The sequence below is a fragment of the Silene latifolia genome, chromosome 7, assembly GCF_048544455.1.
Source record: "Silene latifolia isolate original U9 population chromosome 7, ASM4854445v1, whole genome shotgun sequence".
Classification (NCBI taxonomy): domain Eukaryota; kingdom Viridiplantae; phylum Streptophyta; class Magnoliopsida; order Caryophyllales; family Caryophyllaceae; genus Silene; species Silene latifolia.
In genome coordinates this window covers 116,533,583-116,560,519 of record NC_133532.1, presented here as the reverse complement: position 1 = coordinate 116,560,519, position 26,937 = coordinate 116,533,583, and the positions used below count along the sequence as shown (strand labels likewise).

Below are 26,937 nucleotides of genomic sequence, written 5' to 3'. Positions count from 1 at the left end.
TAACTCGATTTGGGTTACCCCAAGTCATGGTGTTTGACCACGGCCGAGAGTTTTGGAGTGACATGGTGATGAACTGGCTAGAAGAGCTCGGTATCAAGTTTGCATACTCCTCCGTCTGCCACCCTCAGAGCAACGGGCAGGCGGAAGCAGCTAATAAAACAATCCTAAACGGGCTGAAAAAGAAGGTTGAAGATCTAAAGGGAAGGTGGGTCGATGAACTACCCGGAGTCCCGTGGTCCCTTAGAACCACGGAGAAAGAGGCAACGGGTGCACCCATTCCACCTAGTCTATGGGTCTGAAGCCGTCCTGCCAATTGAAGCATCGGTGCCGACATTCAGAAGGCAAACCTTTGACCCAGTCGAGAATGAGGAAGGCCTGAGAGTCTCCCTAGACTTGGTCGAAGAAAGCCGAGACACGGCACGGCTTAACTAGGCAGTATATCAAAATCGAATGAGAAGAGCATACAACCGTAGGGTCCACAAAAGAGACTTAAGAGTAGGAGATCTAGTCCTAAGAAAGTCAGCCGCCACCAACAAAGGAAACATCCATGGCAAAATGACGGCCAACTGGGAAGGACCCTACAAAGTGGTTGAAGAAATGAGGCCAGGTACATACCGACTGACAGACATGGAGGGAGTGCCTCTAATGAGCCACTGGAACACCGACAATCTTAGAAAATACTTCGTATAGCGGCGGAGGTGTCCGAGATCGTTGTGGGCACCCCAACGCTTGATTATATATAATGAAGAATGTTCCAAGTTCTCTATCAAAATGAAGTGTCCCTCCCATAGTCATACCAAGATATTTACAACAGCAGTCAAAACGTAAACTCAATCACCTCGGCCAAAGCCGGGGGTGACGAGGGAAACGCGACTTGCCCCACAGCAGTTGATCCAACATGCTTAGGAACGTATAAGTACGGCTGAGAAGCGCAAATCGGACGCCTCGGCATGGCCGAGAGTGAAAGAGGAAGCGATCAACACGTCTACTGATCTGACGCTTTGTCGCGCCGTAACCCCGATTGCCTCGGCCAGACCGAGAGTGACGGGGACACAACGACCGATACGCTAACATGTTCACAACGGCGGTTGGGAAACGCAAATCTGACCGCCTCGGGCGGTGGAGGAAGCGACCGACACGCCAACATGTTTAAAAATGTTAAGTACAGTTGAGATACGCATTCTAACTGCCTCGGCCAAAGCCGAAGGTAGAAACGAAAGAAAAAGCGCTCAATTAATAACGAAGGAAGACAACTCAGACAAAAATGAGAAAAAGACCTCGGCCAAGCCAGAGGCAAAATAAACAAACTCTTATTAAAAATGTTTACAGGTAATACAAGAAAGAAGTCGACGGCCGTCCCCATAGGGATAGCCTAAACACTACCTACCAAAGTTTACAAAAAAGAAGGAACAGCAAAAGGGTACAGACATAAAGACATGAAATGCCAAAAGATGGCAGGGAGGAAAGGCTCAATAGTTGGCCCCCGAACAGCTAAAGCTATCCGAGATGCCGGGTGAATCTGGTGACGACCGCCCATCTCCCTATGCCTGTTGCTGCTCGCCACCGGCGACATCAGCAGCATCGTCTTCATTGGGCGACCCAGAATCCGACTTGGCAGCTTCAGCTTCAGCTGCCTTTGCCCTCTCAGCCTCCTCCCTGGCCGCCTTCACCTTTTCAGCATGGGCCGCCTTCACCGCAGCCTCCTCAGTAGCCCTCTTCGCCTCTATCTCCTCCGCCAGCTTAGCCTCTGCAGCAGCCACCTTATCATCAAACAACTGATCAAATTTTTGCCACGGGAAAGAGCCGTCAGGAAAGAGCTCTCTGATTACATCCCTGGCAGCTTCTTCGGCCTGGTCCCGGTATTGGGCGCACATGTTAGGGATGACATCAGTTTGGAGCGTCTCAATGTCCTCCTCCCTCTGGGTGAGGATAGCCTTTGTATTCCTGGGTGACTTCGATTGAGCCAAATACAGAGACTTCTATTCTTCCCTCTTCTTAACGGCAAAATCAAAAGCAGACTGAAGCTTGTCCAGCTCCTCCCGCAGCTTAGCGGCGTCAGCCTCCGCAGCCTCAACCTTGGCCCTCTCGGCTAGGACCGCCTTTTCAGTATCCTCCCTGAGCTTTCGCTCATCGAGGAAATCCTTTTCGGCGGCCTGGAAGTTCTTCTTCGCCTTCTCGGCCTCTTGCCTAAGCCGTTCAGCGCGGGAGCCGCCTCGGCCATGACCTTCTCTTGCTCCATAATGTGAGCACCGGCCACGTCAGCCCACTTCGCCAGCATCTTCCTAATCTGGGCGGGGGAAGGCTTCGGGGAGGAGGAGACGAAGGCGGCATTCTTATCACCCGTCTGCACAGGCCGCTTCTCTAATAGCCATTCAGAGGGACCGGTAGACGGCGGCGGTTGATCTACAAAAAATGCGGACAAAGCATCCATGTCAACATTTACGACATACCAGAGAGCTGTCATCGAACGCCTAATGAACCGGCTAAATCTGAGCCACAGGTTAGATCTGTACCAGGCTTGGCCTTCTTGGCTGGAGGATCCATTTCTTTGCCGGCCTCGATAGCAGTAGCAGCGGCAGCAGCAGTAGTTGTCTCTTTTCTCGAACGTAAGAGAGGAGATTCCTCTGCCACGGTGACCTCCTCATCGGTAATATCGACGACCACCACCGTCTCCTTTTGGACTGCAGGGATTGAAGGTCGAACTGAAGTTGACGCCGTCGCCGCCAAAGACGTCGCTTTCGGCGCGGCACGTTACCGGCGATCTTCCTCTGAGCCGCCCCCGCATCCAAAACCTTCAACTGCTGATCCATAAGGTCGTTTGGGGCCGGTCTGCGATCACGTGTCTCGGCCTTAGGATGCAACTCGACAACTTTCCCGTCCTTGTCAAGTCCTAACCTCTTGAGGGTCTCGGCAGACAGTTCCGGGCCAAAGCGGTCTGCAAAGGAAACGAAGCAAGAGTTAAGTAAAAGAAATAAATCAAAGTTCAAAAACAGAAACATTAAAAGCAGAGATGGGCCTCACACCGACCCCACTCACCCTGTTCGAGGGCCGGTATGAGGCCGACGTGGCAGAGCAGCTCATCCTGAAGAATGATCTGCGTCGGGGGCATCCATCCCTTCGGCGTCCCATCCTTCTCAGCCTCAAACAACTTCATTGCCCGCCTTTCGTCCTCATTGAGATGGACCCTAAAGGCGTCCATCTTAAGCTTACTCCGGGAGACATATTTCTCACGCTCCCCCCGACTCTCATACCGCAGATTGACGCGGCTTTGGAAGGACCGGGGCAGTGGATAATCCCCTGGAACCTCAACGTATACCCACCGTGCCTTCCAGTCCTTGCAGGAAGTAAGCTTAGAAACAGTGATATAGCCCGGCTCGGTCTGTATGCTATACCACCCTTTGCCACCTTGGACATTCAGTCGAAGGTGATGAAGCCGGCGGAAGAGGTTCACCGTTGGGGTCTCCTTCTTAAAGAGACAGAGCCACACGAAGCCAACTATAGTCCTAATGGCCAACGGATGCAGTTGAGCCACGGCGACATTCATGGCTTTAATGATGGCCATAACGTATGCATTCAGAGGAAACCGGAGCCCATACTCCAGGTGTCTGATGTATACGCCGATACAACCCGGGGGAGGGCAACAGACGGCCTGACCCTCTTTAGGAATAACAATCCTATACTCCCTGCCGAAGGAGAAATGATGTTCGAAAAATTCAGAACCAGAACAACTGGCGAACTTGTTGGTCCAAGCACGATCAGGGCCGATCTTACAGGCGTCGCCGTGATCCAAGAGATGCGGCCTCTCCTCATCTGAATGAGTCCTTTCCTCATCATCACCATCATCATCAACATCATCAGCGTCATCATCACCATCATCATCATCCGAGAAATCCTCCAAATACTGATCGTCAACCTCGGGAGAAGGAGACCTAGGGCATCCGGACCTTATCGGGATGGCGGTCAGTGCCTCCCCTTCATCAAGGCGCGACGGGGAACCCCCCGGCGCAGGATTACTAGGTCCGACATCAGCAGAAGACATGACAACGAATATTTAACAAGAAAAAGATTGAAGAATTTGTTTGATTACCTTGGAAGGAAATGTTACACCGAGTAAACGCTTCGAGAAATTAGAAAAAGGAAGGAACTCTGCGAAAGAAAAGCGAAACGAGAGGAAATTTTTTGAGAAAATGAAATTTGGAAGGCCAAAATGAGGGGGTAACTGCCCTATTTATAGAGCAAAGCCCACTCAATCCGACCAATCAGAGCAAAGCCCATGAAGCGCCAACAAATCAACGCCGAGCCACGTGTCAAGCATGCAGCCATGGAATGTCAATCGACAAACAGTTACAAAACTTTTTCAACACGCTCCTTGACAGAATGCCAATCGACGTATCTTCTTCAAAACAACCCTTGGTATCTACTTGCCAAACGGCCAGCTGCTCAACCGAGCTTGGGAGCACCGGTTGGGGGCAATCAAAAGCACACGGCACTCGCAACCTCGGTCTCGGCCAGCGCCATTTTCTTTTCCACATTTGATGCCCTTTACACATCCATGTGGAGGGGGGATACTACGGCCTGAGCAGAACCAAGCCGAGGAAGAAGAAGCCGGGGAAGAAATTTTTACTTACGCAGAATACGCTCAACACTCATCGAAGGTCCATACCACGGCATAGACTACGGCCGGGGGCAAATTGATGGGGCATATTCTCGCACCCGCCGACCGAGTCAACATATTGAGCAAGGTCAAAGATATCCACAGCAAGTCAACACCTTGGACAGCCTAACCGACGCAGCCTGTCGGCCTGTCACTTGGGTCTCGGCTAGGCAACTAGCAGCCGGGATACACATCCGCGTACTCACATCCAAGACCCCTCGGTATGGAGTCAACAGGGCTCGCCGGCCTGCCATGGGTCCCCCGGCCGAGGGTAGAACAGTCTTTCCACCTGCTAGCCACTTGGCCACTTGGCCACTACGTGACAAAAGGTGAAAGCCTATAAATACTCCTCAACCCTCATTGAGGAAAGGATCCGCAAATAATTAATTAAACATACTAATATGGTATAAACTCCCTTATCTCTCTACAATATACTTTGCCAAGTAACACACAACTTAATCCCTTTAAGTTTACTGACTTGAGCGTCGGAGTGAGTTCGCTCGGTACCAAGCCGAGCCCTCAGTTTGTTCATTGTTTCAGGAGAGGCCGAAAGGAAGAGTCAAGCAAAGTCATCATTCTACAAGCTTACGTGGTAACGAATCTGCTCTGGAATTACACCCGGAACAACAATAATTATTACTGTAGAGAACTTGACACATGCTTACTATTAGCTTCGTGACAAAAAACACACTAAAAAAAAATCACAACTTAAATAATTTTTTTTATTAGTTTTCTATTTCAATTTTTTGTTTCATATCAAAATACAATGGAGTGAACTTGATAAATATCAATGAGGTGCAAATTTTAAAAGTATAAATCCTCCTATATACTAAGAGAATACAACTTCTCTAAAGTTTTCCCTCTAGAGTGCTCAAACTTATATATGGAAACAAATTAGATTTTCATTTATTAAACTCGTTTTCCATTTAAAATAATCTATACATAAAAACTGTATCTCCTATTATTAACTTCGTGACGAAAAAAAGATTTTTTTAAAAAATTTGATGTAGTTAAAATATTTTCATAAAAAACATAATTCATGGAATTATTCAATTTTTTTGATTAATTTTAATATTAGTTATTTTTTATAAAAATTCGCGAGACATAAATCTAAAATCTATAACTAATACACTAAGGGCTTGCTTGGATTGAGGGTAAAAGGAGGGGAATGAATATGGAATTAATAGGTAAGGTGCATTTTCCATGTTTGGCATGAGAGTAATTATTCACCTCCCGAATCTATTACCCTCATGAAAGGGTAATATATTACCCACCGTCCCCCATGGGTAATGATTAAAGGAGTAAAACATCTACTCAGTAATCATTACCCTTATGCCAAACATATCATCAGTGAACTCATTACCCAAGTAATTAACTATCCCGATAATTATCACCCAATTAAAATTAACCCTTGAATTATTGCATGGATTCCAGGCAAGCCTTGAAAATTAAAAGGCCTATATTTACCGGGCATTTGCTATATTTACCGCGCATTTGCGCGGGATCTACACTAGTTGTGGATAAAATGGGTTGAATTAGGGGTGTATTATTATGTTGTTAAAAGGGGAATAAAAGGTTAAACGAGATTCATTAGAAAATGAGTTTGAGTGACAGTGGTTTATAGGGTTAAGGTCAAGTTTAAACTTGACGTTGGCTTTAATTTTCAATTATTTCATTTTCTTTGCCATTTGATCCATCTCGACTTGCTTTGACTCATCTGGTTCTAAATAGCCACATTAGTGTTCTTTACTCATTCATGAACTAGTACTTGCAACATTTAACAAATACTTGAAAATAACATAATAACCGCAATTTTCGTAACAACTACCCCAAAGTAATATTACTAATTACATTATTCAACTTTAATGCTATTTTTATAATTTTACGACTGGTTTTCTAAATGACTAATTTTTATATATTGGAGATAAAAAAAATCTCTCAAATCCGATAATAAATTTCGAAAATCCCTTTATTTTAATATGTATTCTGATTTTTTTTTTATTATTTTTTTTTTATGAATTTTTTGTTCAAGTTGTTTGGTCGTGTTTATATGCAGCAAATTTAAAATGTCGTGTCACGTATCCGTTTGACCGGACCACTGCTAGCCACTCTAGGTAAATCTTTGTCACATCAACGGGCTTTTTAACACCACAATGCAACCCACAAACAAAAGCAGCCCATCAAAACTATGTGATCCCCCCAAAACCAAGGTCTTAATCTTATATATAAACGCACTCACACTTTACTCATTTCCCCCAAAAATTAGGGTTTTAGTAAGCCGACATCTGAGTTCCTCCAAATTCAATCGCCATGGGAAGAAGTAAGCTTTTCCTTCTCTTTTCTCTTCTTCACCGAATCGATATATCCTGTTTTCCGGTACTTAATTCATTCAATTAATTCATTGATTTGATTGTGCATTACTTAGCATTTCATTTTTTAGGGTTTAGATGTTTAATTGCTTTTAGCTGGTAGTACATTTGGGGATTTCCAACTTCATTTTTGTTAATAAGGTGAAAATGTGATTAAATCTTGTGTTTATGTGTATTTCATCCCCGTTTTAGTCATAAATGCAGGCTAATGATTTATTAGTTTATATCATGTTCTAGATGGTTAATCAGATCATATATGTGTTGATTAGATAGCTCAAGATTAAATCATAGTGTTCTAGGAATGTTTATCGTCGATTCGCTACTCGTTCCGTTCCAATGAATTCTATACATTTTTCAAAATATATGCAAGTAGTTTTTAGGATTGAAAGGGAAGAATGTAGTAAGTGATTAATTAAATGTGGGGGTATTTTGGTAATGTGTAGGACCAGCAAGGTGTTACCGTCAGATCAAGAACAAACCCTACCCAAAATCTAGGTTTTGTCGTGGTGTTCCCGATCCAAAGATTAGGATTTATGATGTTGGGATGAAGAAGAAGGGAGTTGATGAGTTCCCCTTTTGTGTGCATTTGGTCAGTTGGGAAAAGGAGAATGTTTCTAGTGAGGCGTTGGAGGCTGCCCGTATTGCGTGTAACAAGTACATGACTAAGTTTGCTGGAAAGGATGCTTTCCATCTACGGGTTAGGGTACATCCTTTCCATGTGCTGCGTATTAACAAGATGCTTTCGTGTGCTGGGGCTGATAGGCTTCAGACTGGTATGAGGGGTGCTTTTGGTAAGCCTCAAGGGGTGTGTGCTCGTGTTGCCATTGGACAGGTGCTTCTTTCTGTTCGCTGCAAGGACAACAACGGCCTTAGTGCACAAGAGGCTCTTCGTCGTGCTAAGTTCAAGTTCCCTGGTCGCCAAAAGATTATTGTGAGCAGGAAATGGTATGCCCTAAGCTTCCTTGTTTAATTTGTAGCGATTATACTATTTACTATTGGTACTTGAAAAATTCTTGGGTACACCGGTTGTACCACGTCATCGTACACCCTAGCTAATAAGATCATTAGAACCACTCAAACTCTCCATAAATAATGAAGCAAAATCTATGTGAAATATAAAACGAGTTGTGCATGTTGATTGAATTACAAAACTCCTTTTCATTATGGGTCATCCTCAAACTATATTTTGTTTAAGAGTAAAGCTATGCATATATGACCCTTTTAGCCTTTCACAGTCACGACTCACGAGCGATTTGGGTACTGGGACTGGGGTGACATTGTATTCATTATATCTGTTACATTGAGATTATGTTTGGATTGAAGTTGGAATACATCTAAAAATTGTACTAGACATGTGTTGTCACCTGTGTTCATTCAGCTCATACTCACCGGTTTAGTGGTTTTTTTTTCATCTCAAACTAAGTTCTCTGTGCACAGAGTTCTGGAGATTAAAACATGGATATAGAGTTCGTTATTTTGTGTGCCATTAGTTAAAATGCTTATGCTGATGATATTATTTTTTCTCATTTTACTTGTGTAGGGGTTTCACGAAGTTTAACCGTGCTGACTATGTGAGGTACAAATCTGAGAACAGGATAATGCCTGATGGAGTGAATGCTAAGGTATGCTTATACTGCCTTTCTCTCGGGCACTTTCTTATATTTTTCACTTTTGCATTTCTGCTAATGGTTTCATGATATGATACTCTAAATAACAAGGAACAATAGGTTGTCCTCTGCTTTCCAGCATGATCTATTTCTGTTATCATTGTATCTGTTGATCCGGTGATATCATGAACCCTTGCTCTTGAATCTTTGTTTGAGCAACAAATTCTATGACTAATTCTCTCCATGAACTTCATATTTTTCCCTAAATATGACAATTATCATGGGAATATTAATGATGCTTCCTTAGAAAAGGCGTTGTGAATTACTACCACATTTAACGCGGATTTTCTTTTCCTTTGCAGCTGCTTGGTTGCCATGGACGTCTATCAAACCGTCAACCTGGAAGAGCTTTCATCGATAGTGCTACTTAAGTGAGAACACAAGCTTAGACACTGTTGTACCTTTGAATTAGTTTGAATCCTTTTTGCTGTTATTTTGATGTAATGTTTTCTCTGAACCAGTTGGTTGTTGGACACGATCTCTTGAGCAGATCATATTTTTGCTTTGAATCTCAGTTTTTCTTAGAGCAGATCTTGTTTTTGCTTTGAATCTCGGTTTTTCTTAAGAATCTAGGATTGACCTTGTTGAATTAGCTGCAAGTATTGATTGCTGATGGTCATGTTCACATCCCGGTGTTTTTCTCCTGTGGCAGAAATTTTTACTTTTGGGTTATGATTTGTGACCTGAGTGTTGAAATTTTTGTCACTTTGACAACGTAAAATATTAAAGGTTTGAATTCCTATAATGTTTGCAATTTGATGAAGCGTGAAATAAACAGTAAAATAAATTGTACAGAACATATAGAAAAACAAAATATTTTATCAAATGCAGACTATGGACATGGGTTAGATTATACTCCAATGATAATTACTTAAGGCCCTCTACTTAATTTAGCTCATTTTAATTAAAGCTCATTTTAGTTCAGCTTAATTCTTTCTTCAGCTCCATTTAGTTTAGCTCAGTTCAGTTTAGCTCTTTTCAGCTAAAAAAGAACACAGCTTTCTCTATTTTTCTTTTTAGTAAAATTACCTGAAAAGGTAGCTGAAACCTGAAAAGGTAACTGATAAGAGCATCTACAATGGTAAGCTAATTGCCACTAGCTTACCTTTGCCACGTCATTTTCTTAAGCTACAACCATTTTAAGCTAAAGTTTACTCCAATGGTTTAGCCAACTTATTACTAGCTTAATTGGACCCACTTAATATACTCCTCTATTTATTTATTCAATTTCCAAATTTCCAAAAAAAAAATTAAAACTTTATTAATTGGATCACTATTTTTCTATTGGTTAAATTACACTTGTGGGTCCATTTAAGCAAGTAGCTCCATGGAGCTACTAGCTTAAAATTTTTTGGGCAAAGCTAGTCTACATGGCCAACTCCAATGGTTGAGCTACTAGCTTGCAATTTTATGAAATTGCAAGCAAGTCCCTAAGCCAAACCATTGGAGATGCTCTAAGGTAGATGAAAATTAGGAACTAATAAGGTGGCTGATCAGGGGCGAGTCCACGCTTAAGGATGGTGTAGCAAGTGCTACACCATACAAGACAAAATTAATGAGCAATTTTTCATTTGATACACCATAATGAAGACTAATTAATTATCTCTTTCATTAAAAGCTTGATGATTCTCGCGCGTAACGGTTTTCAAAGGCCACAAAGCTTAAGTCTATTAATCCTATGATATTAAATGCAATTAGAAATCCATTCCCAAAGAATAATAATTAATTATCTCATTTAACATACGAGTAATAGCAAAAGAAGAGGGTATTGAAAACCACAAATTAGAATCAACGCATGTATGTACTCCGTACTTAACTAAGAGCAATAGGAATAGAAGAACTTTATATAAAGTTCTTTCTATGTCATGTCATATTATGTCAATTTCAATACTTAAGAACTTTTGTTTACAATGGAAGAACTTAATATAAAAGTTCTTAAAAGAAATTTACTTAAAAATGGACAATGTTGAAGTGTTTCACACATTTTACAAAGCTAATTTATTGGTTATACACAATCCCATATTTAAAAACTTGGTTCTTATTTTAGAACTTTATTCTTAAAAATAAGAACAACTTTTTAATGCAATAGAAGAACTTTAAAAATAAGGTTCTTAGTGATAACCCCAATGTTAAGAACTACTATTGATATTGCTCTAATTACAATTATAAATCATTTACTCCATATATTAATTTTCTCACAAGTTATAGAATAAGAGAGGTCCTTCATTTGTATAAAAAAGCTATTCAATAAATGTTAATAAATGTGTTGTATTTTTACATAATGATACCGTCTCACATTGTATCGGCATAAAAATGTTATTATAGATCAACATTGTACTTCATGGTAACACCCGGCCCAAACCGGGTCGGGAGCGGTTACTTATGATAGCTCACCAGTCTGTGTACATGGCCCACAGATCAACACGGGTCCTTTATAACGCATTTTTGTCCTCACTCATGCGCATCCCGGGAACCTTCTCAGGAGGTCACCCATCTTAAGACTACTTCCAGCCAAACACGCTTAACTGTGGAGTTCTTTTTAATGGATGACTATAAAAGAAAGTGCACTTTGTTGATATGTGTAGTATTTTCAATCCCTTTAAGTACTAGTCATTTAAGCCTATTAATGGACCTCTTCAATTACCGTGGAGTGTTACATCATATGCCAAAGAAACCGTTATAATAAGTAGTACGGAGTAGTAGTTCTTGCGATTTTAAAATAGTATGTACCAAAAAAAAAACGATTTTAAAATAGTGACTTAGTTTTGCTACACCATTATTAAAATTCTGGCCTCGCCCCTGTGGCTGATTATATAAAAAATATGTTTGGCAAACTAACTGTAAAGGTAACTGATTTTGATGAAATGACGTAAAAGGTTATGATAAAATTATTTAGTAGTATAGATTTAAGGGGCAAACACGTAAAATAAAAGCAAATCAAGTACCTGAAATCTCAAATGCTACTCTAGGTAGCATTTCATTCCAGTAGCTTATTTGCTTAAATAAGCTATTTGTCAAACGCTTACGAAAAAATAAGGTACCTGAAATTTTAGTCAAATAAGTTACTTTGACCAAATCAGGTACCTGAAATTTCTTGTCAAACAGAGCCTTACTCTAATTCAACACTCCAAGTTTCAAAGTACGGAGTATATAACATGAATAATAATTCGACTCAAATTTAAACAAGTGATTAAGAATAAAGATGGAAATATGTGAGCAATATGCTACAAGTTTGAATTTGCGTACACAAAAATCGTCGATTTATTTGTAGAAATGGTAAAATCACACTACTTTACCTTTAAAGCGGTTTAAATGCATTGTTTAATTGGGGAGAGTTTGGGAAACTTGAGTTGACTTGACCCCGACTTAAACCTGGCTCGATAGAATCCAAAAAATTAATAATTCGAGATTGGCTCGGCTCATCTCGTTTACAACCCGATAATCAGTCATCCGCAGTCGAATTCGACCACCCGATAAGAATTCCAAGATTGATGAACCTATAATTATTAGGCTTAATACTAATCAAAATGTGTGTAATTTGAAACGTCTGACTTAATAATGAAGTAAACTAAACCGCATAACGATAAAAAAAATATATATTTAATGGTGAAATAATCGAAGTATATTTATTGAAATAAAGTAACTAAACTCGATAATGACCTGATCCGGCCAAGCTGATAAAGAAATAAATTGCATAGAAAACTAGTAAAAAAAATAGAAAAATTCGTCATTGTTTTACGCTTCTTGTTCCTCGACATATTGAGAAACCCTACCTTCCCTCATCGAGGATTAACCTCATGAATGAAAGTCCATTTTATTCCTCATCTTCTCTTCCCCATATTTTCGAGTAGTAATATACTTATGGTTCGACATGCTCTAAGTAACTAAGTAAGGGTGAGTATCAGTTGTAGATTGGACCAGACTAGAACATACCGATCAGACTGAACGTTGAAATAAATTTAATAGATCGAGGACTATACCTAAACTTTTCGATCTTGTACTAGATTGAACCCAACTTTTTTCTGTGTGGTCCAGTAATAGATTGAAATGTATCGTAACTATCATTTTTGTCATTTATTTCTATTAAATCGGAGCTCCAAAACCCTAAACCCTAGGGTCAATAATTGGTCAAATATCTCACCCAAAACCCTAAACCCTTAATCAATTTCCCCAATTCTTCAATTCGATTCAATCAAACTGCACAATAATCACCAATCAATAATTTTACACCAGAAAAATCTAGTAATTACAGAAAAATGGAAGAAGAAAACCATGATGAAGTGAAATCATTCAAAGAGCTTGGAGTTTGTGACGCTTTAGTCGAAGCTTGTACAGCATTAGGGTGGACTACTCCTACCAAAATTCAACGTGATTCCATCCCTCATGCTCTTCAAGGTATTAATTTTGCTATTAATTTCTTAATTGAACTATTTTCCAATTAGTGGCGGAACTGGGATTTATAGTTAGCTTGGCGGAAAATGGTTGCGGACGAATTAGTAATGCAATAAGGCGGAACCTGAATTTGTAGTTGTAGTTGTGGGGAGAGAAAATTGTTGGGGACGAACTAGTAATGCAATAAGGCAGAACCGTAGGGAAAGAACTAGTGATCCGATAAGGTAAATTAGGTTGAAGAAATCGAATTGAACCAAAGTTTTCGAATTTTTGATTGGGGAAGTTGATCAAGGGTTTAGGGTTTTGCGGTAAAAATGATTGTTGTTAGTGTTGTTTTGCGGTAAAAATGAAATTTTGATGAATGGTAATGTTAATTTGGGTGATTATTGCTTCAGGAAAGGATATAATTGGGCTTGCTCATACTGGTTCTGGTAAAACTGCGGCTTTCGCCTTGCCGATAATTCAGGCATTACTGGAGGCAAAGACGGCTACTCCCTTCTTTGGTCTCGTACTTGCTCCGACCCGGTAATTTGTTTTGAAGTGGTAGTTTTGTTTCTTCTGTTAATTCAATTTATACCGACTGGAATGTTAGAACGTTACTTTGTATCCCTTCATCGCGCTTGTATAGTTCCACTCGACTTTAGTTTGCAACTTTCGGAAAAATGTAATCTTGAAGTTGTTTTACGATGAATCTAGCAGACTAAGTTGATACTGTACCTTTATATAAAATTGAACTGGTACCTTGTATTATTCTCGTACATCCCATTTATATTCTATTTGAATCTGTTTTCAGAGAGCTTGCAATTCAAATTGCTGATCAGTTTGAAGCATTAGGATCTGGCATTAGCTTAAGAACTGCAGTGGTAAGTTTCTCAATGTCTATTGTTTCTGTTTTGTTAATGACGAGATTTACTTATTCATGTCGACATAGCTTTTGGATTTTGTTTAGCCTTTAGTGACACAGGTGGGCGTTTTAATTAATATCTTAATGTGCCATTGTATTCTCTTGAGTCTGGCTCAGACGTATATGTTAACATAAAAACAGGGAGTATAATTGCTTTCAATTACACCGGGTGTTAGATTAGTTGACTTGTAAAGAAAAAAGCCATATTTTTGGGCTGCATGAATTTTGAATTCTGAGGTATCTTTTATGTAGCTTATTGGAGGAGTGGACATGAATCAACAACAGCTTGCCCTTGCTAAAAGGCCTCACATCGTAGTAAGTAGTCACACTGTGCTTGCTTAACGCTTTTTTTTTTTTTTTTTTTTTTTTTTTAATATCTTTTGTCGGATCCGATAGCTTTTGTAGTAAATTTGTTTTGTCTTGCTCACCATCTAATTTTTTGTCTAAGGTTGCAACGCCTGGACGTCTTATGGATCATTTGACTAATACCAAGGGGTTCTCACTTAGAACTTTAAAGTATCTGGTATGCTTTCGCTTAGTATAATTTTGTTCTTTATGTTTGTGTTTCTGAAATGGCAGTATGGCACATTAGAGGTCACTTTGTTTCTATCTCCAGTGGGCCCAACTACTCACTCTTATTTGGCTTTAAATACGATGAAACATAAAAAAAATGACTCGCTAATTTGTCTTTGTCTTTATACTCCTTACCCCTTAGCGTTAAGTAGACTGTCAGTCTGTGCAATTCTTGATGCAATTTCTGTATTGACCATCGGTTAAGGGGTCTTCTTTGGGGATCAAAAGACGAATAGATAAGAGCACGCAAGGTTTTAATTATGTAGTGCTTAATGTCATTAACTTTTCTCGTATAAGGTCCACTTAATGTCATTTACTTTTGGTGTGTGCGTGAATTTGGACATGGCCCTGAAGCATGTGTTTGGTGTCTCATTTAGTGGCCGACATTGTTTAGATAAAAATAGCTATTAAACTCGAGTGAGTTATATTTCCCGTCTTATGGTGCATTTCATACACCCCTATACTGCTTTTCTCGTCATGTACCTTATATATGAATCTATACCTTAGTTGTTCTCCTGTGAAATTCTTGACGTACATATTACTGGCAATGTTCCCCAAGTATACAAAAAGTAACTGAAAAACATTTCAAGGTATAATCAAGGATATGTAGTGTAGCATTTATATTAGAACTTGGGAGCCTTGAAAACAATGATCATACGGTGTTCACCGGTTGGGTTTATTTGTCTTTCAGTTTTGCAGCATTTATGTTAAAATCATCATCTTTTCCTTTTTTTTACAGGTATTGGATGAGGCTGATAGATTATTGAATGAGGAATTTGAAAAATCACTTGATGATATTTTAAAAGAAATCCCCCCAGAAAGGCGAACTTATTTATTTTCCGCAACCATGACCAAAAAGGTAAGCCTGCCTGATATTCATTTGGTTTACATGTGTATGCTACTGTTTATTATGTTAATTTATCTTTCTTGTAGCTGTTTTGCCTGCCAGCTCTTAGAAAATCTCTCTTAATGTCGGTCTTACTTTCAAGGAAGAAGATGACTCTAGCTTCTTTTAGTCTATCCTGAATTCAAGGTTTTCAGTGGCCTAGGTTGATGTTGGTTCTTGTTGAATGAATTATGAATTTTTGGCGGTGAATTGTCCCATTGTCCGTCTCAACTATGAGCTTTGTTTTGTTCAGTAATAAGCTGTTGCATGTGGGTATCAAGTGCTAAATCCCGTTACCTCTTCTTAATGGTGGAGAGCAAAATTCACCACAATTTTCTCCATTTTCTGTCAAATAAAGGAAATTACTCACTAAACTGTCAGCTCTTCTTTTATTTACAATTAGTCGTAGCTCAGTGCAATTCTCGACTCAATTTTTTAATGGGTCATTTATAAAATACTGCTTTGTGTTACTAGTATAAAGTCGAGGTTGCGTACATCGGTCTCCTTCCTGGCTGTAAACTTTGAGGCATTGTGGTAATGTTGTTAGATTAGTAGAATTATGGAATGGTGTTATTTGAAGTTGCTAAGCATAAAATTTCATGAGCCGAGGTGATACCATTTTTCTTTTGTGTGACAGGTTAAGAAGCTCCAAAGAGCCTGTCTAAAAAATCCTGTGAAGGTGAGAATTTATTATGGGAATGACATACATTGTATTTTTGCTAATATTATTATCTTTGCCTCTAATGACAATTTTTTTCCTTTTGCAGATTGAATCGGCTTCTAAATATTCTACTGTGGATACTCTAAAGCAGCAATTTTGTTTTATTCCTGCAAAATATAAGGTTTGTCATCCATGGTTTGCTGATTTTCCTTTTTCTAGAATGTGTGGAGTTTGAAATTTCGTTTTATCCTATTAGTCACTTATTGTTATAAATTGATACCTTCTATATGTTCATAGGATTGCTATCTTCTGTATGTTCTAATGGAGCTATCGGGGAGTTCAATGGTTTTCACTCGTAAATGTGATACAACTCAAGTTTTGGCGCTGATGCTCGGCAACCTTGGTTTAAGTGCTGTTCCTATCAATGGCAACATGACTCAGGTTTTTTTTTCAATTCCGTCTTAAAACTTAAATCTTTTCATTTCTATGTGCAATATTGGTTGCTTGGCCTTTCCATCAGTGCCCCGCATATGCCCTTGATTCTAAACCTCTTTTGTTTCTCTCTTATATGCAGGAAAAAAGACTTGGGGCATTAAACAAGTTCAAAGCTGGAGAGTGCAATATTCTCATCGCAACTGAAGTAGCCAGTCGAGGTCTTGATATACCTTCGGTTGATATGGTCATAAATTATGATATTCCATCTAATTCCAAGGTTAGTACATAATAAATTTTTGTACAGAAATCTTCCTCTTCAGTCTCCCTTCCCCTCTGCCTTGAGGACGGTGGGAAAGATCTTCTCGTTAATAAACATATCATGGTATACGGAAGTAGAATGTATGCAGTCTAATTTTTTTTTTTTTGCTTCTGAGTATCTATGTGGATAGCAGAATGCATAGAGGGACAAGCTTCTGTTAGTCCCTCCAGAGCCTTGACTCTTGACTGACAAACTTTGTTCTGTAAAGCTGCTGATAAAACTTCACTCGGGGACCAAAATATAATACAAATGCCCCTTTGAAGGCAATTATTGTTTTACGTAGGATTGTATGCATTAGTTTGGTACTTTGGTGTCTAATGGCAATTATGTGTTTCAGGATTATATACATCGTGTAGGAAGAACTGCTCGTGCTGGAAGAACTGGAGTTGCTATTTCATTAGTCAATCAGTATGAAATTGAGTGGTTTAAACAGATAGAGAACCTGATAGGTTACTAATCTTACTATTCTCTCCCCTGTATTACATGTTAACTTGTATTTGGTTGCAGCACTCACCTGTCCCGTGTTCTACAGGTGAGAAATTACCGAAACACCCTGCCGAGGAAGAGGAAGTGTTGGTTCTTCTTGAACGTGTTACTGAAGCAAAAAGGATCGCGCACATGGTATGTATTCCTTGCATGATATATTTGCTGGCATGTATGAGTTGGTTTCTCATGTAAAACGGTTGCATATAATTTTACCATCTCACTTGGAGACCAGGGTGTTTGGTATGGGGGTGTAAAGAAAGGGAAAGGGAATGAAAGTCATTAATTCCTTTTGTTCATGTTTGTTAAAGCAAATCAATCATTCCCTTACCCTTCTCCTTACCCCCTGATCTCTCTACATCCATTCACCCTACCGCCTAGGGTAACCCATTCTCTTTCCCTTCTTCCTCCAAATCACCCCTATAACATACCCACAACCATCACTGTCAGTTTGTCAACACCTCACCCCGACGCCTGCTGCCGCCACATTAAGCGCAACGCCGCTGCCTTTCCACCACTATGGACGCCGGCGACCCACAACCGGTGTCGGCGACCCCTCCGTCACCATCACTTACCGACTTTGAAACACTCTACTGACCGAACTCCGTGCACAACCATTCTCAGAAAGGCGATGTCACCTATCCTGCCATCTGCCTCCATATTGCCTGCACACCATCCACAACCACTACAACTCGGATTCGACTTCTAACCGTTGTTTTAGGGGGTGGGGAAGGGATTTCAGGGGTTGGGTGAGGGTGTTCAAGAGTGGCTCTGGCGTTATTCAACGGTGGGGATGAGGAACTGACGGTGCTATTGGTAGTTTTTGTGGTGGTAGTGGGTGATGTTGAGATGGACTTACGAACTGGAGTTTTCTTTTGAGGGTCAAACCAAACAATGTTTTTAATCAAAAAGGGGATTTGATTCCTTACCCCTTATTTCCCTTTGTTGATTTCATTCTCTTTCCCTTTCCCGAACCCAACGCCCCCTTATTATTCATTAATGCTTTTCATACTTTTCATTTAATCACATGGGTAGAGAGGGAGTTGGTCTCCTGTAAGATGATTTCAGCAGGTTCGGGGGGGTCATTTACTTAAATTACTATTTGTTGTTCTGCTGGTTATCCATTTCTGTTCTCTAATAGCTGCTTGCTTGTATCCTTGCAGAAAATCAAGGAATCTGGAGGGAGCAAGAGGAAAGGTAGGGGAGATGAAGAGGGGGACGAGATTCAAAAATATTTGGACAAACAACATTCTAGAAAATCAAATAAGCAGCAAAGAAGAAGATGATACAACAAACATCCCTCGTAGTATCCTTTTTTACCAGCAAAGAAGAAGATGGTTCATAGAATCCCAACCCCGCCCATCCCTGCCCCCAGTTAGAGACGTCATTTAGTTACAATTTTGGTCGAAACGTTCCAGTCCTGTATGTTAGAGATGACTGAGAACTATCCGATAAATTTCTACTTACGCTTTCATAATCTGGTGAAAGTGGTTTTTAAGAGCCATTGTTCATTTCATGATTTCATCTAAACGGTTTGAGCTTTTGAGATATATGTTGAGGAGGTTTGTTGCAAATGTTGAAGACAGCATTTTCGTCTCATACAACATTTGACGTTCTGATCCATTTGTGAATTCGCTACAGACATGTCTTGTAAAGAGCTGAAGACTAAATGGTTGAATTACCTCAGAGCATCACATAATTGTTCCTCAATAACAGCAACTTCTATTTATTTTTTCCGACAATGAAAAGAAATTTCGTTCACGCTTTACAATATGACCCTTTTATCAGCTGGAGACTGATACTGTTTACTGAGCACAAACTAAGATGAATACCGAAGAAAAAATTGAGAACGCAGATTTTATCACTTATTTCTAAAGTAATATTGATAAAACATTATTGTCTAGTACAATTTGAGCAATAATAAGAACTTTTGCATCTTGGAATCAATTAGTTATCTCATCAAGATGAGTTGATGAATTCAACAAATTGGTCCATGAGTTCAGCAGTTTGAACAAGTCGAACACATGGCCTTCCCCTTCAGTTTTGTCTCGATCACTTATGGTTTACTTTCCACCCACTCCTAACCAACAAGTCTTTGTAGTAAACTCCCCTATCTCCTTGCCATTCACCACCCCCATTCTCCCCCTACCCATCGCCGGAGATGGGGTCATTCCTTGACCCATCTCCGGTGATGATTGTACACACCTCCTCGTAGCGGCGAGTCCCGACTTCGATCATTTCTTGTTCGGATCGGTCTTTTCATCCCGACTGTCTGGTGGGCTAGGATGGCGGTTTCGCGTGGTTGTTCTGAGGTCGTTCCGTTCCGGGTTCCCCTGTCCTGTCATCGAAAGCGGCGCATGCGGTCCAGGGGTGTTTCCCCTCTCCCTCGCCCCTTTCCCCACCCCTGGTATGTTCCTGTGTCTTTTATGTCGGTTGTTGTGTCTGGTCGATGAACATAGCTCATTTTGATGGTTTTTTTCTGTTAATGGTGGTGATTTTGGGACGATCTGGTGTCTCCCCTCCCCCTCGCCCCCTCCCCCACCAGATCGGTCCTTTTTTTGCCGGTTGTGTTTGTGTCGGTCTATTGCGGTTATGGTGGTTGTGTTGCATGTCCGCCGATGGTCTGGGGGTTCGCTTGGAATTTGGAGTCTCAGTGGTCTGGTGTTTGGTTGGGTGGTGCATGTCTGCCGTGTCGGGGATGGTTTGTTGGGTCTGACTGTGTCTTGGTTGGAGTGGGGTTTTGTTTGCTGGCTGCTCTCCTTTCTGTTTTGTGGTGTGTCGGGTAGGGTGGTTTTGGGTCTTTTGGCAGTGGTGTTGGTTGGGGTCGGAGGCGGTGGTCTTCTTGTCTTTTGAATGGTGTTTCTCTTTAAATTCCTGTCTTGTTTTTATCTCTTAATAATCTCCTCCTATAGGAGTCTTAGTTGTCTCTTTAGTGGTAAGCCAAGTCTCTTGAACGGTGTTGGGGTGCTTGTGTCTCCGGGGGTTTGTGTTACTCATTGCACGTTGGATTTCTCGGACCGTTTGTCCTATAACCAATGGGTGCGATCTCTAAGGTGTAGGAGATTTATCTCCGCTGAGGGCAGACTTCGTCTTGCCTTTCACCTTTTCTTTCTACGCTCTTTTCGCAAGAGCGTAAGTACACCTGGTTATTGTCACTCCGGCGTTTGTATGTCTCGACGGTTTTTGGAGGTCTTCCGGGATAATGAAGATGATATCAACGCTCGTCACCAAGCTGTTGTCTCATGCCATTCTACCATCGCTAATCTTGCTTATCTTAATGTAGTAGCTTTCCTTTTATATAATAATTATGTAATCTCGATGTATGGCTTTGTAATGCTAGATCTAGATGTCAAGGGTCTGGTGCTACCTAGTCGAGTAGCTTACTTTGTATTTGTTACAATAATGTAAGTTATTCACCTTCTGTCAACAAAAAAAAAAAAAAAAAAAAAAAAAAAAAAAAATGTTTCGCTACGAAAATCAATACCTTCTCACTAGCCTGAAGTTTATCTTAAAGGAAAAATAAGCGTGGGATTGAGTATGTATGATATTGGAGATCTAAACACTACTCAATATTGAATAGAGAACTTAAATGTACATGTTTGGATTGAGACTATATTGTGTGACTTTTTGCCACATTAATTTTCCGAGTAGTTTTCGTGAAGTCATTGATCTCCCGAATTGGGTATTCATTCAACACATTTAAAAGCCAACTGCATTATATGTTACTCCCCAAAATATTTTGTTATTGTGCAAAAATACCCATTATATGATAAATTAAGGTTTAAGGCGATCATAGTTTTTACCACCTTAGGAGGAGAATTATAAGGAAAAGCTGGTAAAAACAAACAAGTATGTTTTTCCTAATTGAACCTAAAGTTCAGCGGTTTGTTTTCATTATGAAATACATCAAGTAGAGGTTCGCCGAATTATAAATCTCCCCTACTACTAAGAGAATAAAATTCTCTTAGTATTTTCCCGCCAAGTGCTCCCTACTTTAATGGGCTTGCTTTATGGATTGAAAACACCACAATCACATTCTATGTTGAGCCCACTATTTAAAAATAATCCTATATGAAAACAAATTGATTTTACATTGATTGTCAGATCTATTACTAACATTCTAACGTATAACCAAAAAAATTCTGACGTTGATAATTAACAATCATATATCGAAACAAATGGATTTCCCTTTGATTTGGCAGATCTCATTACTAACAATTCTAACGTTAGAAACAAATTGATTTCCCTTTGATTTTTAAATCGTCTCTTTAAACGCGTAGTATATTATTTCTACCATTTTTTTATAATGATAATAGGTCTTTTTAATTATAATTTACATCTAACTTAATTTCATAAATTAGTTCCCATTAATGATTTAACATTATAGTATTATTATTAATAGTTTGAACAAGACTAACTTAGTTTCAACTATACTTTTACAGTAATAAACTTTATTTTTTTCCTCCTTGCTAATATTATATCTACTACTCCCTCCCATTCACAATAAACCTCTCATTTCATTTTGGCACAAATATTAAGGAAACACACTACCCCACCATATAATTAAATTTGGACCACACAAATACACTACCCCACCATACAATTAAATTTGGACCACACAAACACTTACCAAAAAAGGAAATAGGGAGGTTATTGTGAATAGACGGAAAAGGAAATAGGGAGGTTTATTTTGAATGGGAGGGAGTATATTATAACATTAACTTAAAAGTATCATATATTTTATGCCAAAAACAATTTTATTGAATTCTCCTCTTTATAAACCTAATCTTAAAAATGCCGTGCTGTAGCACGGGTCCTATATAAATTATGGTATTCATTTGTTTATGAAGATATAATATAATACCAGTTTGATCACCTTATCAAAATATGACATGTTACATTAAATTTATGATTTAACTATAGGCAGATAACCCTGTATGTGGTGAGTTATAAATTAGTCATAGAAAGTTGATATGATGAAAATTGAGATTCTTGCCAAATTGAACATTAACCACACGTGAAATGTAGTGTGAAGTCATATATATTGGTTCACATATTTCAAGTAACTAGTATTGATGTCCGGCTTCGCCTAGGCTACCTCTACTTACCACTAGTTTTTTTTTCATTAAATAAAATTAAAGTTGCATAACCCATAAATTTATCATTAATATATTTTTATATCCTAAAATTACGATGAAAGAAATTTTGAGACAAATTCATTACTCCCGCTATTAATATTTTACTCTTATTAATGAAACAATAGTAATAACATTTCACTACTTGCCCGTAATCATTGTTACTTTCACTACTTCTGTCGTAACTATTGTTACTGTCATTACTGCCGCATTAATATTGATAATTTCACTACTCTCGCCATAATTATTGTTACTTTCACTATTACCACATTAATATTGATTATTTCACTACTCTCGTTGTTGTTTCTACCACTCTCACTAATCTCGTTGATAATATTGTTACTTTTACTATTCAAATGAGTGATTACTATCATATAACTATATCCAATGTTACTACAATTTTGTTCTTTACCGACGAAATTACTTTTACTACTTAGGCATGCAATTTTAAGAGAATTATGTATTTATATAAATATATTACATGTATGCATTAAATCAAATCGAAAGAATTATGCAATATTATATATTATGGATTCTAACTTGAATTATTTATAACATACTTATTATATTTTTGTATGTTAAATAATTAACATCTCTATACATCTAATAAATTATAAAGTTTAATAAAATTGCATAGATTTTAAATTTAATATATAATTTTATGATGATAATAATTAATACCGTAAGTGTGCATGTTTATACTAATTAATTATTTTATTTTAAGGAAATTGACCATCTTCTAGTCTTCTATAAATATTTAGGAAAATTACCAAGCATCTTATTTCTTTTAGTTTCCTTGAAATTGACCATCTTAATTAATTATTTTATGGGAAATTCCCACTTGTGTCCCTTTGGTTTGGGCTAATCTCACTTGTACCCCTATATTTTAAGAAAGTCCACTTATATCCTCCAACTTCCTAGTTATTATCACATATACCTCTTAAGTATGGTAAAATGATAAAAGATGAATGTGGGAGATGAAGTTGAGTCAAATAAAAATGAATTTGGAGGGAAAAACTATTTTTGTTAGAGAGAACAAATATTTCAATTAAGGTATCATATTGTTTAAATAACCCTTTAACATCTTACATGAGGGTACTTAACACTTCTTCCCACTTCATAATGATAAACGAGAATTCACTTAACGTCTTACTTGTTGGTGCTTAGTGTTATGATGTTGGAGTGTGGACTTTCCTTAAAAGTAAGGGTACAAGTGAGACTAGTCTATACTTGAGGGGTATAAGTGAGAATAACTAGTAAATTGAAAGGTAAACGTGGGGTTCCCTAAAAAGTAGGGACACAAGTGAGATTAGCCCATAACAGAGGGGTACAAGTGGAAATTTCCCTTATTTTATTTTAAGAAAATTGACAATCTTAATTAATTATTTTATTATAAGGAAATTGACCATGTTTAGGAAAATTACCAAGCTTCTATATAATTTAATTTTAACCCAAACTATGTAATATTTGCATTGAGATCCCTTAATCGGGTTCACCATACGGTGCTATTGATTTAAAACTATATAATATAATTAATTTGTATAACTTTCTTTAATTACATTGAAGTTCCTTGGTTTCTGGATTTAATATATAGTATTGATAAGAAAATGGCAAGCATGAGCAGTTGGTACTCATATGAAGTAAATAAATTTGGATGTCCCGGAAGTGACATATATATTTGAATGATAATAGATGGCCTACATCGAAAATGAATGGTACCATATATTCAGATATCACCGATTCAGTACTCAGAATATCGCGAGATGTTGAATTTATATCGATATGTTTAAAGGACCGATATGCATTTTCGCACGGAGTTTAATGAACTAAAAAATGGGGATCTTATTAGTCTATTTTGATTGTCGACATATAATCTATGGTTATAAATGAGCTCATGTATTAGATGTCCAACTATTGGCCTGAAGTCAACTGAAGTTATGAGTATTGGAAAGAAAATTGTACAGTTTGCATTTTGAGTCAGCATCTTGTGCATATATAGATAGTAAGTTCATCATAGCTTTTAGTTTTAATATTTATATTATTAATATATTATTGTTGCATTGCTTTAGAATATGTTGTTTAATTAGAAATTTGTTTCATATCATATGCATACACATGTTAATAAGTGTTTAAGAAGGAAAAATGTTATCTTATGAGATATTTCAACGAGGATAACTCCCTATAGGAGCATCTTATAAATGATCATCAAATGAAAATGTTTTATTAATTGAGTTTTGGGAATTCATGATTATATATGAACCTCTATGACACGACTGAAAAGTTATCGTGATTATTTCCAATATGGAAAATTCAAACTCATATAGAGTTATTATATTATGAAAACTCTACCCTATTGTAATGTGTATATATACCTCCTCAAAATGGAATAATATTTACAGTTCTGTCTTTTTTTTCTTCCCTTTACAATTCTCTCTACTCATTATTTCACAACAAAAATATTTTATCAAATGTAGACTATGGACATGGGATAGATTATACTCCAATGATAATTACTTTAAGGCCTTGAGTTTAATTTCAGCTCATTTCAGTTCAGTTTAATTTAGTTCAAGCGAGTTTAGTTTAGCTCTTTTCAGCAAAAAAAAAAAAACACAACCTTCTCATACTTCAATTCAACACTTCAACAAGATATATATCATTAGGGTGAACTAATTTCGATTCAACGCAATCAATACAAATTCTCTCGGTCAAGTAGTCAATCACCTTGATGTTTCAATATCACCATCTAAAAGGTCATGGTCATGGTCACAATCTTGAAATGACTCAAACAAACTCAATTTATCCGAAAGCTATGTAACATTGTTTCGAAGTACGGCGTATATACCATGAAAAATAATTCGACTCACTTGAATATGTGTTAGCCTAGTGATTAAGAATAACGATTGAAATATTATGAGCAATATGGTACAAGTTTGAATCCGCGATTCTAGGTATATTATAATGATCTCATGGCTAAGTTCACCATAAAAAAATAACTTAATCAGAACTAGACAAAAATAGTCGATTTATCTGTGAAAACTGTAAAGGATAAAATCATCACACCACTTTACGTTAGGGCAGTTTAAATGCTACTAAATCATACTGTTTGATAGGGGAGAGTTTTGGAAACTTGGGTCGACTTGACCCATACCTGATAGAACCCATCAAATTTTCTATTTGACTTAAGTTTCCCAAACTAATCAAAATATGTTTAATTTGAAACATCTGACTTAACGATAGGCTATCGCACACCTAACAAAGATAAATATTTTAGAGATGGGAGTTGCTAAACAAGTTGTCATGGAGTGAAGTCTATCAAGGTCGGTTATCGATTAATTGTTTGGTTTGGTAATGAAAGAAATCAATAAGAAAGAAAGAGTCTAGAGAAGTCAGGTCACACATAAAAATATGTAATTAGTTATGTCAAACTAGAAATGCTTAAATAACGATACTTGTTTAGGCTTAAAGACAACCACCTCTCGACCTTATTGTCAACCATAGAACGGGTTCTAGCGAGCTCTCGCTATTACTTGATCGGTCTACTAAAACATGCTTAGTCTAATTCAATTTCGTGCCTCGCGACTTATAGATAGAAAGAATTAACAAATTTAATCTAGGATTGTGGCCAATAATCAAAGATTAACAATTCAATACAAGCATGTGATAGAAACTTTAAATCGATATTATAACATCCTAATTCAACAATTACAAAAACTATTTATGCATGGTTTCCCTATTCCCTGGACAAATGAACTATTCTTGCATAATGAAAACTAAATTAATGACAAATGATGTAGTAAACATGAACATACTAACTAGTAATGGAAAATGACAAATGAATAACAAAAGTAATACTAAAAATAAGATTACCTTTACAATGGAAATAGAACTTGAAAATGAATAACGAGATAACAAATGGAAATAACTTGAAATGTAGATTGTATTATAACTTGAAATGCTTAAAGAAATTGTTTATAACATAAAGGAAATGCTTAAAGAAATGTAAACTATACTAAGAACTGAAATACAGTGTATGAAAAACATCTAAAAGTGGTGTAAAAGTTGTATATGAGGTCCCAAATTAACACCCCTTATATGGGAATAAGGGGTGTAACGTAAACAAGCTAAGAAGGGGCAACCCCGATTGGGGACACCCCACCCCGATCAGGGACGTGTGTTGTCTTTTATTCATCTTAATTCCGTCTTAACTTCTTGCTTTATGGTGATGCGAAATCCAATGCTTGCATATTTAGGAGTCCGTCTAAGGCATCCTAGAGATCATATGACATCCAAGGAATGCTCATAACTTGGGCTTTTACTTGGATTCATTTCTTTACTTATCCACCAACCAAAATTGGTTTCATCAAGCTCGGGATTTTGAATTTCTTCCCGCAATGCCCCTATACTCCCCGGAACGCCCTTGAATGGTCAAGACTTGCTCTCATTAGCCTCGTGAACTTGG

General features: G+C 38.2%; 2 protein-coding genes across 3 annotated transcripts; both read left to right on the top strand.

Annotated features, from left to right (window-relative positions):
* Positions 1 to 6,860: 6,860 nt before the first annotated feature.
* Positions 6,861 to 9,214, top strand: LOC141592670 (large ribosomal subunit protein uL16). Its single transcript, XM_074413426.1, has 4 exons — positions 6,861 to 6,974; positions 7,467 to 7,968; positions 8,564 to 8,645; positions 8,993 to 9,214. Exons 1-4 carry the CDS (start codon positions 6,965 to 6,967, stop codon positions 9,059 to 9,061), a joined length of 663 nt encoding a protein of 220 aa, XP_074269527.1. The 5' UTR covers positions 6,861 to 6,964; the 3' UTR covers positions 9,062 to 9,214.
* A 3,545-nt stretch (positions 9,215 to 12,759) lies between these two features.
* Positions 12,760 to 22,405, top strand: LOC141592669 (DEAD-box ATP-dependent RNA helicase 10-like). 2 transcript variants are annotated; one of them, XR_012521196.1, is made up of 14 exons: positions 12,760 to 13,085; positions 13,478 to 13,607; positions 13,876 to 13,945; positions 14,239 to 14,301; positions 14,435 to 14,509; positions 15,299 to 15,418; positions 16,083 to 16,124; positions 16,213 to 16,287; positions 16,404 to 16,547; positions 16,681 to 16,818; positions 17,198 to 17,309; positions 17,393 to 17,481; positions 18,507 to 18,700; positions 22,211 to 22,405. XR_012521196.1 is itself a non-coding variant. In XM_074413425.1 (13 exons), the coding sequence occupies exons 1-13, from the start codon at positions 12,947 to 12,949 to the stop codon at positions 18,627 to 18,629; spliced, it is 1,320 nt and encodes a 439-aa protein (XP_074269526.1). In that variant the 5' UTR covers positions 12,763 to 12,946; the 3' UTR covers positions 18,630 to 18,718. The 2 variants fall into 2 exon arrangements, 1 of the variants encoding a protein (XP_074269526.1); XM_074413425.1 differs by lacking the exon at positions 22,211 to 22,405 and having other exon boundaries at positions 12,763 to 13,085; positions 18,507 to 18,718.
* The last annotated feature ends 4,532 nt before the right edge of the window (positions 22,406 to 26,937 follow it).

What these genes read in the sequence shown, in the direction of transcription:
- LOC141592669 (XM_074413425.1), top strand. Translation starts at nt 12,947, where the DNA reads ATGGAAGAAGAAAACCATGATGAAGTGAAATCATTCAAAGAGCTTGGA. An exon ending in ATATTCCATCTAATTCCAAG is followed by an intron (nt 16,819 to 17,197) that starts GTTAGTACATAA and finishes TATGTGTTTCAG; the next exon opens with GATTATATACATCGTGTAGG. An exon ending in ACAGATAGAGAACCTGATAG is followed by an intron (nt 17,310 to 17,392) that starts GTTACTAATCTT and finishes CGTGTTCTACAG; the next exon opens with GTGAGAAATTACCGAAACAC.
- LOC141592670 (XM_074413426.1), top strand. An exon ending in ATTATTGTGAGCAGGAAATG is followed by an intron (nt 7,969 to 8,563) that starts GTATGCCCTAAG and finishes TTACTTGTGTAG; the next exon opens with GGGTTTCACGAAGTTTAACC. An exon ending in CTGATGGAGTGAATGCTAAG is followed by an intron (nt 8,646 to 8,992) that starts GTATGCTTATAC and finishes TTTCCTTTGCAG; the next exon opens with CTGCTTGGTTGCCATGGACG.